Consider the following 18,959-nt stretch of genomic DNA (forward strand, 5'->3'; position numbering starts at 1 on the left):
TATGTATGTATATATATATGTATATATATACTATTTGCACTTGAAAGGAACATGTGTTCTGTAGTTATTGGATATAGTATTCTATAAATATCAATTAAGACAAGGTGGTTGGTAGCATTCAGATTATCTCTGTCTTGACTGACATTTTGTCTAGGTATTCTATCAATTTCTGAGAGAGACCTATTAAAATCTGTGGAGTCCTTCCTTTAATTTAGTCAAATTTTGTATCATGTATTTTAAGACTTTGTTATTAGGTGTGTACATTTATGATTGTTATGTCTTCGTGAATCAGCACTTTTACCATTATGAAATATTCCTATTTCTCTCTGGGAAGACTGTTTTTCTTCATGTCTACTTGATCTTATATCAGTATGATAATTGCATTCTTCCTGTGCTGGCTGTGTGGCACATCTTTTTCCTTCATTTACTTTCAACCTATTGGAGTCTTTATATTTAAAGTGCACCTCTTGTAGATAGCATATGGTTGGATCTTGCTTTATCATCCACTCTGACGATCTTTGCCTTTTCACTCGAGGGTTTAGACAGTTAATATTAAATGTAATTATTGTTATGGTTCGATGTGGATTTACCATCTTATGCTTTTTTTCTGTTTATTCCCTCTGTTTTTTGTATCTCTATTCTTTCTTTTCCTGCCTTGTTTTAGATTATGTTAATATTTTTAGAATTCCGTTTTAATTTATCTATTGGCTTTTTGGCTCTACCTCTTTCAAATTTTTACTGTGATTACAATGTACATTATAAATTTTTTTTGTTTTGTTTTGTTTATTTGTTTGCATTACACGGGCCTCTCACTGTTGCGGCCTCTCCTGTTGCGGAGCACAGGCTCTGGAAGCACAGGCTCAGCGGCCATGGCTCATGGGCCCAGACGCTCCGTGGCATGTGGGATCTTCCCGGACCGGTGCACGAACCCGCGTTCCCTGCATCGGCAGGCGGACTCTCAACCACTGCGCCACCAGGGAAGCCCACATTATAAAATTTTTATAGTCTACTTAAAGTTCTACAACTTCTAAGTTATTGTACAACTTCTTATAATATGTGGAAGTCTTGCAATCAAATCTCTCATTTTTTCTGCTTAGTTGCTTTATATATAAATATATATATGACACAAACATATGTTTTAAAGTCCCCAAGACCATGTTATACATTTTTGTTCAAAACAGTCATGTATTTTAAAGAAATTAAGGAGAAAAATTAGTCTTTCATATCTATATAGCTATTTATCATTACCATTGTTCTTCGTTCCTCCCTAGAGATTTGAGTTTCCATCTGAACTCATTTCCATTCAGCTTGAAAAACGTCCTTTAACTTATCTTATAATGCAGATCTGTAGATGGCAAATTCTCTTAGTTTTCTTTGATGCCTAAATGTCTTTATTTTGCTTTCATTCTTTTTAAATATCTTTGTTGAAGTATAATTTACATATCATAGAATTTGCTCATTTTAAATGGCTAATTAAATGACTTTTAGTGAATTTACAGAGTTACAACAGAGATTGTATAGTTTGTAAGTCAAAAATACTCTTTGGGGCTTCCCTGGTGGTGCAGTGGTTGAGAGTCCGCCTGCCGGTGCAGGGGACATGGGTTCATGCCCTGGTCCGGGAAGATCCCACATGCCGCGGAGCAGCTGGGCCCGTGAGCCATGGCCGCTGAGCCTGCGCATCCCGAGCCTGTGCTCCACAACGGAAGAGGCCGCAACGGTGAGAGGCCCGTGTACCGCCAAAAAAAAAAAAAAAATACTCTTTGGTCCTGGAAAAGTTTGCCAATTCTTGCTCAAGCTTCTTGGCCATCAAGAGCGACACCCTGTTTTCAGAATATATTTATCATACTATTTGTATAGTGTGTTAAACACTAGCACAGTGGCTTAAAAGAGCCACCCTTTCAGTCCCTACTTTTGAAGAACTAGTGCAGCTTCAGAAATTTTCCCATCAAGTGGCAGTGCTCATTGCAATTTCAGCTCCTGTTCTGACCACAGTTTGACAAAACTGATCCCTGTGAAGGGCAGGAACTCTCTGTTATGAATCCTCAACAAAACAGAAAGAGAGGAAGAAAATATTGTCTGTATAGTTCAGGCTGTTCCAGGCCAAAAAGACGTGGTCTAATTTTGCTGCCTGTGGTTTGGAAAAATCACCCAAAATAATGAGAAAAACCATTAAAAGAACTATTTTGCAAGATTAAATGCTACAAATTGATAGTAGTTTGAAAATCCGTTCCGTAGGTAGAGTGCTGCTCATTTTCTTGGTGTTGCAAAATGAAACTTATTAATTTTAAAGTCATCAGGTGTGTAACAGTCAATACCATCCAGACAGATTCTGGTTCAATTGGTTGAGGACTCAGATATCTCAAAGCATCTTGATAAATGATTTCATTTTAAGCCTGCAATAGGAAATAGCCACATTACGTTATTTTGACCTGACAAGATCTTATATAAATTTTCATCCAAATTCAAAGGTAATTTCCAACACTGAGAAAGAAAGTGTAGAACTAGTTTTCTATGTTAAGAGTGGAAAGAGAGGAATGAAAGGTAAGCACCGCCTTCTGTCTTTCCTCTTCCTACTGCTGCATAGAGTACAGCCCGCAGTCAGAAAGCCCACATTTGGTTTCATGCAAAACATATACAGCTTTCAGTTGTGAAAAGAATAACAGCTGAGTTAGAGGTATCGTTCTTAGCTTCTCTTTTGCTCAGTCGTTTGCCGGTTTTCTGGGTTTTTTGTTTGTTTATTTTTTGGGAAACTCATAGATAATTCAGATATATATAATAAAAGCACATGCTAACTTGTTCATATTAAAATTCATAATAAAACATTTTTTCATTCTTTTCCGACTGGAGGCTTAATGGTATGTAGTTAATGATTTAGGATTGTAGAGCTGTCTTTTGTCTTACGCCTTTTGAGAAAATAAACTTGCAAGGCAATTAAAGCAAAACAAAATACTACATGGTGTCACTTATTTGTGGAATCTTAAAACAAAGTTAAACTCATAGAAACAGAGTAGAAAAGTGGTTGTCCGGGACTGAGGGTGTGGAAAATAGGGGGAAGTTGGTTAACGGGAACAAACTTTCAGCTATAAGATGAATAAGATCTGAGGATATAATGTAAAACATGGTGACTATTGTGATAACACTGTATTATATCACTGAAATTTTCTAGAGAGTAAAACTTAAATGTACTTGCCCCCCCAAAAAAAGATAAATATGTGAAATGATGGAAGTGTTAATTAACTAGATGGTGAGACTCCTTTTATGATGTAAATGTATATCAAATCACCATGATGTACACTTTAAATATCTTACAATTTTATTTGTCAGTTATACCTCAATAATGCTAAAAAAAGCAAAACAAAATGCAGAAACTGTAATACTTAATGTTTCTGGTTTATAAATAGTTCCATTTGACTGCCTTAAAGGAGGCTAGCTTTGTCCTCATTTAACATCTTTGTACTTGGGTTGTTGGTTTAATGGGTTTTTTTTTGATACTTTGCTCTGCATATAGTGGGCACCCAATGAATGTTTTTCAAGGAATTAATAATGAATCAAAGAAACCTATTCTTAAAAAATAACCTAATTTTGCCTATTCTTTCCTCTAAAACTGATTTAACTCTTAAGAATAGTGACAACTCCTCTAGTAGAACTATAATGGTAAGAGAGAATACAGACTTAAAACTCGTACTTTCATCATCAGTGTGGAGTCATCCCCACTGGCTCTCTTATTTTTTTTTTTTTTTGCGGCACGCGGGCCTCCCACTGTTGTGGCCTCTCCCGTTGCGGAGCACAGGCTCCGGACGCGCAGGCTCAGCGGCCATGGCTCACGGGCCCAGCCGCTCCGCGGCATGTGGGATCTTCCCGGACTGGGGCACGAACTCGTGTCCCCTGCATCGGCAGGCGGACTCCCAACCACTGCGCCACCAAGGAAGCCCTGGCTCTCTTATATTGCTGACCACACTTTACTGTAACCATGTCCTTGTCTGCTTTCCCCACTAGGTGGTTCAGGCAGGAGCTGTGACTATTATTTATCTGGTTGGCCCTTAGATGTGGAGGGTTGTGTTAAACTTACTCTCACCTTCATGACATATGGATCTGGGCAAGGCCATACTCCTATTTTTATTCCTTTATTAAATTTTATGTTTACTTCCTTTTATCCCCATACCCTCCTTCCATCCCTCTTTCTCCTTAGGCTGCCATTGTGCTGTACTTAATGTGTATCTTTTTGTTTTATGTGTCCTTGCAAAATGCAGTATTGTATTTATGTGTCTGTGTATTTTTAGGTTGTGTGAATTGATATTGTATTTTATTCTGCTCCTTACTTTCAGTTTTGAACACATATATTTAAATAAGGTGCCTCCATGTTGCCCCCCGTGTACATCTAATTGGCATCTAACCGCTGCACAGCCCTCTGTGGTGTGTGACCACCCCCCCCACCACATGTCCTTCCTCTACTCCAGAAGCTTCTGTGTCTTTATACCCAGCTCTTAGCACAATTCATAAACATTTGCTCAATGAGTGAATGAATGAGTGTGTGTTTTTTATTTTGAATTTATTTTTTTATACAGCAGGTTCTTATTAGTCATCCATTGTATACACATCAGTGTATACATGTCAATCCCAATCTCCTAATTCATCACGCCCACCACCCCACCCCCTGCTGCATTCCCCCCTTGGTGTCCATACGTTTGTTCTCTACATCTGTGTCTCAATTTCTGCCCTGCACACTGGTTCGTCTGTACCATTTTTCTAGGTTCCACATATATGTGCTAACATATGATATTTGTTTTTCTCTTTCTGACTTACTTCACTCTGTGTGACAGTCTCTAGGTCCATCCACGTCTCTACAAATGACCCAATTTCATTCCTTTTTATGGTTGAGTAATATTCCTTTGTATATATGTGCCACATCTTCTTTATCCATTCATCTGTCGATGGGCATTTAGGTTGCTTCCATGACCTGGCTATTGTAAATAGTGCTGCAGTGAACATTGGGGTGCATGTGTCTTTTTGAATTATGGTTTTCTCCGGGTATATGCCCAGTAATGGGATTGCTGGGTCATATGGTGATTCTATTTTTAGTTTTTAAGGCTGTATCAATTTACATTCCCACCAACAATGCAAGAGGGTTCCCTTTTCTCCACATCCTCTCCAGCATGTGTTGTTTGTAGATTTTCTGATGATGCCCATTCTAAGTGGTGTGAGGTGATACCTCATTGTACTTTTGATTTGCATTTCTCTAATAATTAGTGATGTTGAACAGCTTTGCATGCACTTCTTGGCCATCTGTATATCTTCTTTGGAGAAATGTCTATTTAGGTCTTCTGCCCATTTTTGGATTGGGTTGTTTGTTTTTTTAATATTGAGCTGCATGAGCTGTTTATATATTTTGGAGATTAATCCTTTGTTCTTGATTCATTTGCAAATATTTTCTCCCATTCTGAGGGTTGTCTTTTTTGTCTTGTTTATGGTTTCCTTTGCTGTGCAAAAGCTTTGAAGTTTCATTAGGTCCCATTTGTTTATTTTTGTTTTTATTTCCATTACTCTAGGAGGTGGATCAAAGAAGATCTTGCTGTGATTTATGTCAAAGAGTGTTCTTCCTATGTTTTCCTCTAAGAATTTCATAGTGTCCAGTCTTACATTTAGGTCTCTAATCCATTTTGAGTTTATTTTTGTGTATGGTGTTAGGGAGTGTTCTAATTTCATTCTTTTACGTGTAGCTGTCTAGTTTTCCCAGTACCACTTATTGAAGAGACTGTCTTTTCTCCATTATATATCCTTGCCTACTGTGTCATAGATTATTAGTTGACCGTAGGTGCGTGGGTTTATCTCTGGGCTTTCTATCTTGTTCCATTGATCTATAATTCTCTTTTTGTGCCAGTACCATATTGTCTTGATTACTGTAGCTTTGTAGTCTGAAGTCAGGGAGTCTGATTCCTCCAGCTCTGCTTTTTTCCCTCAAGACTGCTTTGGCTATTTGGGGTCTTTTGTGTCTCCATACAAATTTTAAGAATTTTGTTCTAGTTCTGTAAAAAATGCCATTGGTAATTTGATAGGAATTTCATTGAATCTGCAGATTGCTTTGGGTAGTATAGTCATTTTCACATTATTGATTCTTCCAAGAACATGGTATATCTCTCCATCTGTTTGTATCATCTTTAATTTCTTTCATCAGTGTCTTATAGTTTTCTACATACAGGTCTTTTGTCTCCCTAGGTAGGTTTATTGTTAGGTATTTTATTCTGTTGCAGGTATTTTATTTTTGTTGCAGTGGTAAATGGGAGTGTTTCCTTAATTTCTCTTTGAGATTTTTCATCATTAGTATATAGGAATGCAAGAGATTTCTGTGCATTAATTTTGTATCCTGCTACTTTACCAAATTCATTGATTAGCTCTAGTAGTTTTCTGGTGGCATCTTTAGGATTCTCTATGTATAGTATCATGTCATCTGAAACACTGACAGTTTTACTTCTTCTTTTCCAATTTGTATTCCTTTTATTTCTTTTTCTTCTCTGATTGCTGTGGCTAGGACTTCCAAAACTATGTTGAATAATAGTGGTGAGAGTGGACATCCTTGTCTTGTTCCTGATCTTAGAGGAAATGCTTTCAGTTTTTCACCATTGAGAATGATGTTTGCTGTGGGTTTGTCGTATATGGCCTTTATTATGTTGAGGTAGGTTCCCTCTATGCCCACTTTCTGGAGCGTTTTTATCATAAATGGGTGTTGAATTTTGTCAAAAGCTTTTTCTGGGGCTTCCCTGGTCGCGCAGTGGTTGAGAGTCCGCCTGCCAATTCAGGGGATGCGGGTTTGTGCCCCGGTCCGGGAAGGTTCCACATGCCGCGGAGCGGCTGGGCCCATGAGCCATGGCCGCTGAGCCTGCGCATCTGGAGCCTGTGCTCCGCAATGGGAGACGCCACAACAGTGAGAGGCCCGCGTACTGCAAAAAAAAAAAAAAAAAAAAAAAAGCTTTCTCTGCATCTATTGAGATGATCATATGGTTTTTATTCTTCAATTTGTTAATATGGTTTGTCACATTGATTGATTTGCATATATTGAAGAATCCTTGCATCCCTGGGATAAATCCCACTGGATCATGGTGTATGATCCTTTTAAAGTGTTGCTGGATTCTGTTTGCTAGTATTTTGTTGAGGATTTTTGCATCTGTAGTCATCAGTGATATTGGTCTGTAATTTTCTTTTTTTTGTAGTGTCTTTGTCTGGTTTTGGTATCAGGTGCTGGTGGCCTCATAGAATGAGTTTGGGAGTGTTTCTTCCTTTGCAATTTTTTGGAAGAGTTTGAGAAGGATGGGTGTTAGCTCTTTAAAATGTTTGATAAAATTCACCTGTGAAGCCATCTGGTCCTGGACTTTTGTTTGTTGGAAGATTTTTAATCACAGTTTCAATTTCACTACTTGTGATTGGTGTGTTCATATTTTCTATTTCTTCCTGGTTTGGTCTTGAAAGGTTATACCTTTCTAGGAATTTGTCCATTTCTTCCAGGTGGTTCATTTTATTAGCATAGAGTTGCTTGTAGTAGTCTCTTAGGATGCTTTGTATTTCTGTGGTGTCTGTTGTAACTTCTTTTTCATTTCTAATTTTACTGATTTGAGTCCTCTCCCTCTTTTTCTTCATGAGTCTGGCTAATGGTTTATCAATTTTGTTTATCTTCTCAAAGAACCAGCTTTTAGTTTTATTGATCTTTGCTATTGTTTTCTTTATTTCTATTTCATTTATTTTTGCTCTGATTTTATGATTTCTTTCCTTCTGCTAACTTTGGGTTTTGTTTGTTCTTCCTTCTGTAGTTCCTTTAGGTGTAAGGTTAGATTGTGTATTTGAGATTTTTCTTGTTTCTTGAAGTAGGCTTGTATAGCTATAAACTTCCCTCTTAGAACTGCTTTTGCTGCATCCCATAGGTTTTGGATTGTCCTGTTTTTTTTTTTGCGGTACGCGGGCCTCTCACTGTTGTGGCCTCTCCTGTTGTGGAGCACAGGCTCCAGACGCGCAGGCTCAGCGGCCATGGCTCAATGGCCCAGCCACTCTGTGACCTGTGGGATCTTCCCGGACTGGGGCATCAACCCGTGTCCCCTGTGTCAGCAGGTGGACTCTCAACCACTGCACCACCAGGGAAGCCCTGGATCATCCTGTTTTTGTTGTCATTTGTCTCTAGGTGTTTTTTGATTTCCTCTTTGATTTCTTCAGTGATCTCTTGGTTATTTAGTAACGTATTGTTTAGCCTCCATGTGTTTGTGTTTTTTACATTTTTTTCCATGTAATTGATTTCTAATCTCATAGCATTGTGGTCAGAAAATGTGCTTGATATGATTTCAATTTTCTTATATTTACTGAGGCTTGATATGTGACACAAGATGTGATCTATCCTGCAGAATGTTCCGTGCGCACTTGAGAAGAAAGTGTAATATGCTGTTTCTGGATGGAATGTCCTGTAAATATCAATTAAATCTATCTGGTCTATTGTGTCATTTAAAGCTTCTGTTTCCTTTTTTATTTTCATTTTGGGTGATCTGTCCATTGGTGTAAGTGAGGTGTTAAAGTCCTCCACTATTATTGTGTTACTGTTGATTTCCTCTTTTAGAGCTGTTAGCAGTTGCCTTATGTATTGAGGTGCTCCTATGTTGGGTGCGTATATAGTTATAATTGTTATATCTTCTTCTTGGATTGATCCCTTGATCATTATATGGTGTTCTTCCTTGTCTTTTGTGACATTCTTTATTTTAAAGTCTATTTTATCTGATATGAGTATTGCTATTCCAGCTTTCTTTTCATTTCCATTTGCATGGAATACCTTTTTCCATCCCCTCACTTTCAGTCTGTATCTGTCCCTAGGTCTGAAGTGGGTCTCTTGTAGACAGCATATATATGGGTCTCTTTTTTTGTATCCATTCAGCAAGCCTGTGTCTTTTGGTTGGAGCATTTAATCCATTCACGTTTAAGGTAGTTATCGATATGTATGTTCCTATTACGATTTTTTAAATTGTTTTGGCTTGGTTTTTGTAGGTCCTTTTCTTCTCTTGTGTTTCCCACTTAGAGAAGTTCCTTTAGCATTTGCTGTAGAGCTGGTTTGGTGGTGCTGAATTCTCTTAGCTGTTACTTGTCTGTGAAGCTTTTGATTTGTCCATGGAATCTGAATCCTTGCTGGGTAGAGTAATCTTGGTTGTAGATTTTTCCCTTTCATCACTTTAAGTATATCATGCCACTCCCTTCTGGCTTGTAGAGTTTCTCCTGAGAAATCAGCTGTTAACCTTATGGGAGTTCTCTTGTATGTTATTTGTTGTTTTTCCCTTGCTGCTTTCAATAATTTTTCTTCGTCTTTAATTTTTGCCATTTTGATTACTATGTTTCTCGGTTTGTTTCTCATTGGGTTTATCTTGTATGGGACTCTGTGAGTGAGTTTTGATGGTGTTTAGCAGGGGAAAATCCAGGTAGAAGGGGCAGCAAGGGCGAAGACCTGGGAGAGTAATCAGGGTTTGGGGCAATAAGTAGCTGGCATTTATGTGACTCAAGTATTTAAGGAGTGGTGGGAAGGCTGAGGAAGGAGCAGGTTGGCTGGATTGGGGGTCGGGGGATTTGGTGAAGCACAGATATTCAGGAGATATGGTAGAGATGTCTAATGTAAATATATGATTAGGGCTCGTTAGGAAAGTAATCTGTAAATCTGCTTGTGAAGTATAGTTGTAATGTCGGAGAACACAAGGGCATACAACATTTCAAATGATGGTCATTTAGTACAGTAGTCTACCCCTGCTTCGAGGGGTGGTTTAACTATTTCTAATTTCCCTCTCATGACTCATTATGGATTTATCAAAATATTTGTTTTTATTCTTGTGCCCTCTTCTACTTTTGAACAGATTATGTTCTCGATCAGCAGCTAGCCAACTGATACTTAGAAGTAAGAAATTTACCTATTGATCAAGATTTCCTTGTCTAACAGATCAGAGAATTAATATACTATTTTTAAAGAGTGGTTTTAAAAGAATTCTTTAAAGAATTAAGCATGCCGTATGTGAAGAAATAAACTATAGAAGTGTCTACTGAAGAACATCTTTCCTTTTTTTTTTCAGGTTAATGTGTGGAAGACAGAGTTGAATCATGTCTTGCCCTCACCCCTCTATCAAATAGAAACTTGGCTCCAGGGGGTGGAGGAGCTTATAGATGAAGATTTGCCAGCATCCCAGGATTATTGTGAAGCCATGGCTCTAATGCAAGAGAAAATGACTTTATTCCAGGTTGGAGAAGAAAAAAGAAACATGGAAAAATATGTGCTTTGTTAGGAACTGTTCTTGAGGAAGATGTTCCTAGAAAGGAGGGAAGGAAGTATAGTGGGTATTTGAGGATGGTTTAGGTGATTCCCCTGGAGATTTTTGGGTCCCAAAAGATAGCTTCAGTTATTTGACGAGCATTCTGCTAGTTTAAGGTGGAAACAATAAGAAGAGTCCAGTGAAGTCTGGACTCTGTAAAAGTCTGGCAGAAAAGGAGAGGGGAGATTGTTTTAAAACATAGAAGATTGGGTTCTCACTAAAATGATATGAAAGAATTTGATAGGTGAGATTTATAGCATTTGAGCCCACAAAGGAATGGAAAATACATCTGAAAACAAAAGATTTTGATAAAGCTGTTACCAGAGAAACTGCAGTCTGCCTCTCTGTAAAATGGTCCAGTTTAAAACATTTATGATGAAAATATTTATTTACAACATTTTAGTTAAAAATGAAAGGGCTTTATGATTTTTGTTTTGAAAAAAGATGCAATGCATGCACAGAGCAAATGAGATTAACAAGCCTTCAATTACAGTGTTTGGCAATAAATCTGGTTATATCATGCTAAATTTCATTTCAGAGTCTGATGGAGAAATTTGACTGTCATTTGAATACTCTCCTGACATTTGAAAATAGAGATGAAAAACATTTGCCATTGGTACCACCTAACAAATTGGAGGAAATGAAAAGACGGTTTGTATCACTACCCTTTCACAACTGCTGACACCTTTGTGTTTGAGCACTAACATGGTGCTATAGGGACCAGAAAATACAGATTTTTCAATAATTTCTGATAATAGGTCTTTAAGTCTTGATAACAGTTCCTTCATGTTTTATGTAATAGTAACATTATATCATGCTAACATACTTCCTCTTTTATTGCCTGGTAGGATATGGTGGTGGAAAAAGTTCTGGACGTATAGTCAGAAACAGCTCTTTATCTTGGTTGTGGCCAAGTTACTATGTCTTTCTGTACGTTTCCTCATTTGTAAATACAGAGTAATGGTAATCACTCTGTTCATGTCTCATAAGGATACTAGGTGACATGAGAGGAGGTATATGAAAGCACTTTATAAACTCAAAAAAACTACAGATATGAAGATTGTTTAATTTGTGGTTGTCCACATCATCTTCTCTTTTCTCATTATTCATAAGCAGCTTATTAGAATGATATTAAGAGGGTATTAGCCTTAATAATGAAAGCTGTTAAAGTGAAATGTTGAAATTACAGTTGCATTAAGTTATATGGAAGTTTTCAAGTTTAGTAAAGTATTTTAGAGATTAACATTTTATTATAGAATTTCTCAATAGGGGAATAGTTTCTTCAGAAAATGTTCTGTTAGATATTTTTATCTTAGAAATAGCTGTTTTATATCTAGTCACAATGTTTGTTTTACTTTGTTTAAAAAAAAAATATGAGGATTCATTTGAGTTCCATGTGTTTAAAAGAAAAAGTTAAAGCCCCAATATTTTTGAAAATGCCAAACGGATTTCTCACATTTGGCCAACAATATTAAATTAAATTCTAAAACCTGCACTATCTTCCAGAATCAACAACATTTCGGGGGAAAAATTCATTCCACTTCTAGAATTTCATTACTATAAGTGCTCAGTTCTTGGTTTGCTAGATGAAGTGAAATCAAAATTGGTTGTTTGGAACATCAAATACGGGAGCAAAGAATCTGTGGAATTATTGCTGGAAGACTGGCATGTAAGCTGCTTTATTTCATGTCTCAGACAACTGTTCTCCATGGTGCTGGATTTGCATTTTTCCTTAGCACAATTTCCCTACCTTTTCAGGTTTTGAGATGAGTTTTCTTGGTAGCTTTCATTAGCTTAAACATTGCCTAGAGAAAAGAATTACCGGTAGGCAAATAACAGACACTGGGAAGAGTAAGAAAGAGAAAGCATTATTTAGCACAACAGAGGAGATTGAGTTAACCGGACTAAGTTACATAATAGAGAAAGTTTCAATGTTATTTCCTTTAAAAAGAATTCCTACTTTCACTTACTGGACATCTTGTTTAATATTTTCCCCCACTCAGATTTATGGTTTTAGTCAAAAATTAAATTTTTCTTCGAACATTTTAATCTTAGCCTTTCAAGTTTTAAGAGTGGGAAAAACAGTGTGTTTTGTCTTGAGGCTTTCTGGGGGAGGGGGTTTAGCTCTTGCAATTTATAGGGAAAAAATGTTGCAAATGATTTAAATGTGTGTGTTTATTTGGTAAATTAACACTAAAGCAGACTGGCCGTGGCATTTCTACAGTTAGGCCTTATTATCCTTCTTTCTGTTACTCTGTCTTTCTTTTTTTTTTTTTTTTGGCCTTACTGCGTGGCTTGCAGGATCTTAGTTACTCGACCAGGGATTGAACCTGGAGCCACAGCAGTGAAAGCACTGAGTCCTAACCACTGGACTGCCAGGGAATTCCCTGTTTCTCTGTTTTTGGAATGAGGGCCAAAAAGAAAAACGCAAGATTGTAAACTTCAGTGTAAAAATTGGAAAAACATGATGAAGAAAGATTTATTTACAATTTATGATTTAAATACTGTACATTCCTAAACAGGAATCATCATTCTATATTAGATTAGATTTTGAATATTTTAATTTATTTTTCCTACCTTGATTTTTCATTTTTCCATTTGAATAATCATACCATTGGCACATAAGTGTACAATGAGTTTTTAATTAACTGTCTATTTCTCCATAGATTTTACTAGCTTAATGCACATAGTAACTTCGGTAATAGTATTTCTCAAGAGTTTTTGTGTGATGGATTGTATCTATTTATAACATACTCAACATACCTAATAAAAATTATTCAATATTAATAAAGGCATATGAGATAAGAGAAGCTGATATAAATTATGCAATATTAATAAATATGTATGGTAGGAGTTGTTGAAATTGCTATAAATACTTGCCTTTTCTCATGAGAGGAAAACCATTTTAGAACTATGTCACTGCATTAAGATAAGCTGTCAGGTCTCATACCTATATATTGCTTATGTCTCTTAGAACTTAACTATCTCTCTTCATGAGCTACTCTTCTTCTTTTCCTACCCAAATATGTAGTATTAAAACTGTAAAGAAATTTTGGTGCCTAAGTGCTTCATCAATGTGTATATGTCTATCTGGATTTCTTGACACATTTTTAAAAATAAAAACTGTCAATATGTTTTATTTTCATTTTTTCCCCAGAAATTTATTGAAGAAAAAGAGTTCTTAGCTCAACTTGAAACCTCTTTTCAAAAATGTGAAGAAATTCATAAGAATTTGGGTAAAGCTATACGATTACTTTTTGATGGAATGACCATCACTTAAAAATAGCATTTCATTTGTTTTGCTTTCTTTATGTACCTTAATGTTTTAGAAATTGGTTTTACATATGTGTTTTCTTTAGAAAATTCTTGCATCCACTTTTAGTATTGTTAGTATACATATTTATTTCACCACTGTCAATTAGTATGCAAGTATTTTTCTTAGCAGTATTATTCTCTTAATGAAAAACTGTTTTCTAAATTACTTTCTTGTTTTGTTAACCTTATAGCTGGAGAATATCCAAATATTAGTAAACAATATACAATGGTGGAATATCATTTTTGCATGTATAGAAAAAATATATATAATGTGAAATCGACTCTACAAAAAGTTCTGGCATGTTGGACAATTTATGTGGAAAAGCTTCGTTTACTAAAGGCTTGTTTTGAGGAAACAAAGAAGGAACAGATGAAAGAGGTATTTTCAGTCTAATGGCACCTGCTCAATTTTACTTTTTTTCATTTTATTTGGAGACTCTCGTTTTCAATACAAAAATGAGAGGCCAGGAACAAGTAAGCATGACCGTCGGAAAAATCCTCCAAAGTTTTGGAAAGGGTTTAGTTTCTTTCTCATATAATTGCTAAAAGGAATTTTTCTCTTTGTTATAGGTTTTACACATATGTGCGCACACGCACACACACACACACACACACACACAGCTTTATTGGGGTATAATTTACATACACAGTATAGCTTTTGGAAGATATATTGCTAAGTTCTTTGGAAGGGAAATAAAAGATGTGGAGTAGTAGATAGCTTATAGATACATTTAAAATAAATGAATGTTTTAGAAAGTTTTTTTTTTCTATTTGGGTGCATACCTTTCAGTTCTAAAACCTTTCTGACTTTCTGGAGGAGGAAAAACAAAATAGCTTACTTATGTGGAGAACTATAGAAGAAATTTTGGAGTAATTCACTGTTGTTTTATTTGCTATTTATGTAATAACCTGTTTTATGATTATTCTCTGAGGTAGTTTTTCTTTCTTTCATTTGTTTCCCTCTGTTGTACATAAATGTAGGCAGCCTCTCAGATTAAACATTTTCCAAATAGAAGCTAATGTTACTTAACAGAAAACAGGCTGTTCATATGAAAGTAAAGTTTCTGATAAGTATATGAGTACAAAAAGAATATTTGAGTGAATCATTATTTCTTCCTGTCACCTCTGTTGATACCAGAATTTCGCATCTTTGGCTTTCAATAGCTCTTCTGTCTTTAAAGTCCGTTTATTAAAATTCACATTTCTCTGAGGAAATAGCACTTTAAGCCTTAGAATTTCCAAACTTTGTGCTGAGGTGACCTGAGTTGCCAAAAAGAACTCTCAAAGTAATTTAAAATTTGAGGGAGACAAAGCAACATCTGTCTGCTGGACACCACACAAATTACTACTGAGTTGTTTGGACCTGACTACTTAACAATGAGAAATGTTAGATAATTCTTCTAGCCTAGGAAATCCATGAAAAAATTACTGAGACATTGAGGGGGCCATGAACTGAAAAAGTCTGAGAACCTTTGCTGTAAGCTCATTAGCCACTTAGAAAGATAGAAGATCAGATGCTTCCTGAAAGTCCGGGACCAAGAGTGATAACAGGCAGCCAGCGCCTGCCAGTTAGTGATCAGGGATGAAGCGCTCAACCAATAGGGAGAGTCAAAGTCTCTGCAAAAACCTCACGCTCACTTTTTTAAAAAAAACTTATTTATTTTATTTTTAGCTGCATCGGGTCTTTGTTGCTGCACGTGGGCTTTCTCTAGTTGCAGCAAGCAGGGACTACTCTTCGTCGTGGTGTACCGGCTTCTCACTGTGGTGGCTTCTCATTGCGGAGCACGAGCTCTAGGTGTGCAGGCTTCAGTAGTTGTGATGCGTGGGCTCAGTAGTTGTGGAGCACAGGCTTAGTTGCTTCGCGGCATGTGGGATCTTCCCGGACCAGGACTCGAACCCATGTCCCCTGACAGACACCCATCTGGAAGGCAGATTCTTAACCACTGCGCCACCAGGGAAGCCCCCTCACACTCACTTTTGCTTTACAGTCAACCTTGGTGAAGATCTATTATAAATAATGAAAAGACAAATAGTATGTCATTAAAATATTACATTGATTATATGTTTTGTAGGTTCCCTTTGAGACACTGTCCCAGTGGAATCTAGAATATACTACTTTAAATGAAGTGGGAAATTTCTTAATTCAAGTCAGCAATGATGAAGTTGGATCATCTATTTCTAAAGAACTGAGGAGGCTGAATAAAAGATGGAGAAAGTTTATTACAAAAACTCATCTTGTAAGTTTTTTTTTGGTAACAGCTTCATTGAGGTATAATTTCCATACATACAATTCACTCATTTAATCTGCATAACTCAGTGGTTTTCAGTTGAAATATTTAGAGTTGTGCAGCCATCACCATGATCAATTTTGGAACATTTTCATCACCTCATAAAGAAACTTGTACCCATTACCAGTCACTCTTCATTTTCTCCCAGTGTCCCCAGCTCTAAAGATTTCCCTATTCTGGATGTTTCACATAAATGGAGTCATATAATATGTAGTCTTTTGTTTCTGGCTTTTTTCACTTAGTGTAATGTTTTCAAAGTTCATTCATTTTGTAATGTATCAGTACTTCATTCCTTTTTATCGGCAAATAATAATCCATTGTATGGATATGCCACATTTTATTTATTGATCAGTTGGTGAACATTTGGCTTCTTTCCACTTTTTTGACTATTATGAATAATGCTGATATAACCATTCATGTACAGGTTTTTGCGTGGATATACAGCATACTGATTTCTAGTTGAAATTCTTTTACCATTAAAGAATAACGTTAAGCATTTTTGCCTACTAGATTTCAAGATCCTTGAGAACATACACTAAGCTTTATTTATCTTTATATTTAGTGTAGTGCTTCATAGAAGCATACCTTTAATAAATAATTTTTTGAACTTGAATTATTAAATTATTCTATTTCTTATTCATAACAATTTGAGACTGAGGTGTTGTATGGGAAATTTTATAACGTTGTTACTAACTGATATATCTGAAAAATATATTGAATATATTATGTTCATTTATTGTTTTTAATCATATATCTTAGCATAAAAATATAAACATTATATTTCATGACATTAATTTTTTATAGGAAGTGAACCTGCCCCTTATAAAAAAGCAAGATGAACCCTTTCTTGACAATTCTGGAAATACTCAACTATCTAAAGAAGAGAACCTAACTGCTGATTTTTCAACAGATATGTCAGTAGAACTTCCTGAAAATCACAGTCAGAATATTATGGTAAATAGTCATACTTTATGTATTTCATTTGTACATAGAAATAATTTAACTTTGCTGTTTTTCTTTTGAAAAAACCATATTGTTGAAACAGTGGTAAATGGGATCATTAGATAACATTTAAAGTATGGTCATTTTCCAATAAAATGCCCAAGTGGGTCCCTCACGCAGTGGTCTTCAGTGTTAAAGCCCTGGGTGTCTCACTCACTGGGGAGTTTGCAGACACGCAGAAGCAGTCATGACTTCTGAGCTGTGGAGATGGAGTTGATATCTTCTTCAGATTGCTTCTGACTAGTATTCAGAAATTGTCCAGCTTTAGGCTAGCCCCTGCCCTGTGTCTTGCTTCCTTTCTGTAAAATGGAGGGAAATAAAATCTTTATTTCTTGCTTTGTTGGGTAATTCAGAGGATGACTTTAGATTATAGATAAGAATATGGAAAAGAAACGACAACAAAAAAAATCATACACGTGTAAGGTGTAACACCTATGATTTTGGAAGTGTGCCCCCTTCAGAATGGTAACTTATATAGTTTTAAAGAAAGTAATTTTTAACTGGCTTTGGCCAGTTGCCATGATGGAGTGCCCATGTTTTCCCACCGTGAAAAGACATAATCATAGAAGATCTTGAAAAATCTGAATTTGTGCAATATGCTTTTAGAATAGAAGAATATAGAATATTTTTCTCATACATTTAAAATATGATCTGATTAAAAACAACTTTAAGAATGTGTCTGTCATGTAAAGCTGTAGCATATCAACCTGTAGCATATTGAGAGATTATTAATGGGAAAAGGCTTAATTTTGTGGAAATTTGATTCTGATGTTTCACAACTACTATTGCTACTAGCTGTATTTAATTAAATTGTATACAAGTTTTAGAAATGTGTTTATAGAGTCAATACCCTAATTTTCTAAGCTCTAATCTTCTTATCTGTAAAATGGAAATAATAGTAACTGATAGGGATATCATCCTTAAGAAAATTTTTGTGAACAAATCTTTTAAGTTTTAAAGTGATATATGCTTAGATAACTAATGAGAACATACTGTATAGCACAAGGAACTCTACACTTAATGCACTGTGGTAACCTAAATGGGAAGGAAATCCAAAAAAGAGGGGATATATGTATATGTATAACTGATTCATTTTGCTGTACAGCAGAAACTAACACAACATTGTAAAGCAACTATACTCCGATAAAAATTAATAAAAAAAATAAAGCTATATATGCTATCATAAAGTACTGTTTTCATTGTCCAAACAGTAGATCTTAAATCATTAAAATATGTTGACTTAGCACTTATTTTTATTTTTTTATTTGTTTTGACATGATAGTTTAGTATGCATTTTAACTAAACTTTATAAAGATAATATTAAAACATTGAGTTTAAAAAACAGCCATTGTTTTTGAGATTTTCATTGTTCAATTAATTCACTATACGGATATAACTTTTTTAAATTGAAAATTATAATGTAAATGGTACCATTTTCATAGTGATAATTTTGAATGTTGTAGGCTGGGGAAGAACATGAAAAAGAAAACGAAGAATTTACAGGGACACTGAAAGTGGCTGAAGAGGTTGAAAAACTGATTGGACAAGTGAAAATCTGGGAGGCGGAAACCACATCTGTTTTGGATCTTCTGAGACAACAAGGTGATGTAGATACCTCAGTGGAAGAATCTTTGCAGGTATGAGTGGAAAAAGTATTTAAAAGACAGCTTTTATGGTTGTAGGCTTATGTACTAAGATAAAAAGTTTTAAAGGAAACAGTAATAAGACTACTGTTAGAATTTTCTTGGTTGGGGTTTTAAAAAAATGGCGTGGAATCTCAACCCTGGCTCATTTGCTGTGATTTTGCTTGAAGACAGAGGATAGATTTGAAGACTAATAATACCTTAGGATTTTAAATTCTTGAACTAATTTTCCCAGCTACAGGATGGAGATTAAAATATTCTCTTGTATCAGAGGGCAATGAGATGAGTAAGTGAGTTCAGTCTCCTATAGCTCAGTGCAGTGCGAATGTAAGAGATTATACAACCTGTGCTTTGAAAGATCAACCCCATATTAAGCTTTCCCTTCCTTAACTGATGCA

At 35.8% G+C, this 18,959-nt stretch overlaps 1 protein-coding gene across 9 annotated transcripts in view; it reads left to right on the forward strand.

Annotated features, from left to right (window-relative positions):
- The window catches only part of SYNE2 (spectrin repeat containing nuclear envelope protein 2), a 337,188-nt gene that overhangs the window by 110,633 nt on the left and 207,596 nt on the right, over nucleotides 1-18,959 (forward strand). For all 9 annotated transcript variants that reach the window (XM_027111459.1, XM_027111458.1, XM_027111452.1 and 6 more), the window contains exons 12-19: nucleotides 10,077-10,241; nucleotides 10,852-10,964; nucleotides 11,820-11,982; nucleotides 13,471-13,549; nucleotides 13,820-14,007; nucleotides 15,701-15,865; nucleotides 16,721-16,870; nucleotides 18,382-18,555. In XM_027111459.1, the coding sequence (XP_026967260.1) occupies nucleotides 10,077-10,241; nucleotides 10,852-10,964; nucleotides 11,820-11,982; nucleotides 13,471-13,549; nucleotides 13,820-14,007; nucleotides 15,701-15,865; nucleotides 16,721-16,870; nucleotides 18,382-18,555 (1,197 nt within the window). The remainder of the gene's footprint in view (nucleotides 1-10,076; nucleotides 10,242-10,851; nucleotides 10,965-11,819; nucleotides 11,983-13,470; nucleotides 13,550-13,819; nucleotides 14,008-15,700; nucleotides 15,866-16,720; nucleotides 16,871-18,381; nucleotides 18,556-18,959) is intronic.

Source organism: Aethalodelphis obliquidens, unplaced genomic scaffold, assembly GCF_003676395.1.
Source record: "Aethalodelphis obliquidens isolate GAN/ISIS:26980383/991018 unplaced genomic scaffold, ASM367639v1 scaffold10, whole genome shotgun sequence".
In the NCBI taxonomy this organism is placed as follows: Eukaryota; Metazoa; Chordata; class Mammalia; order Artiodactyla; family Delphinidae; genus Aethalodelphis; species Aethalodelphis obliquidens.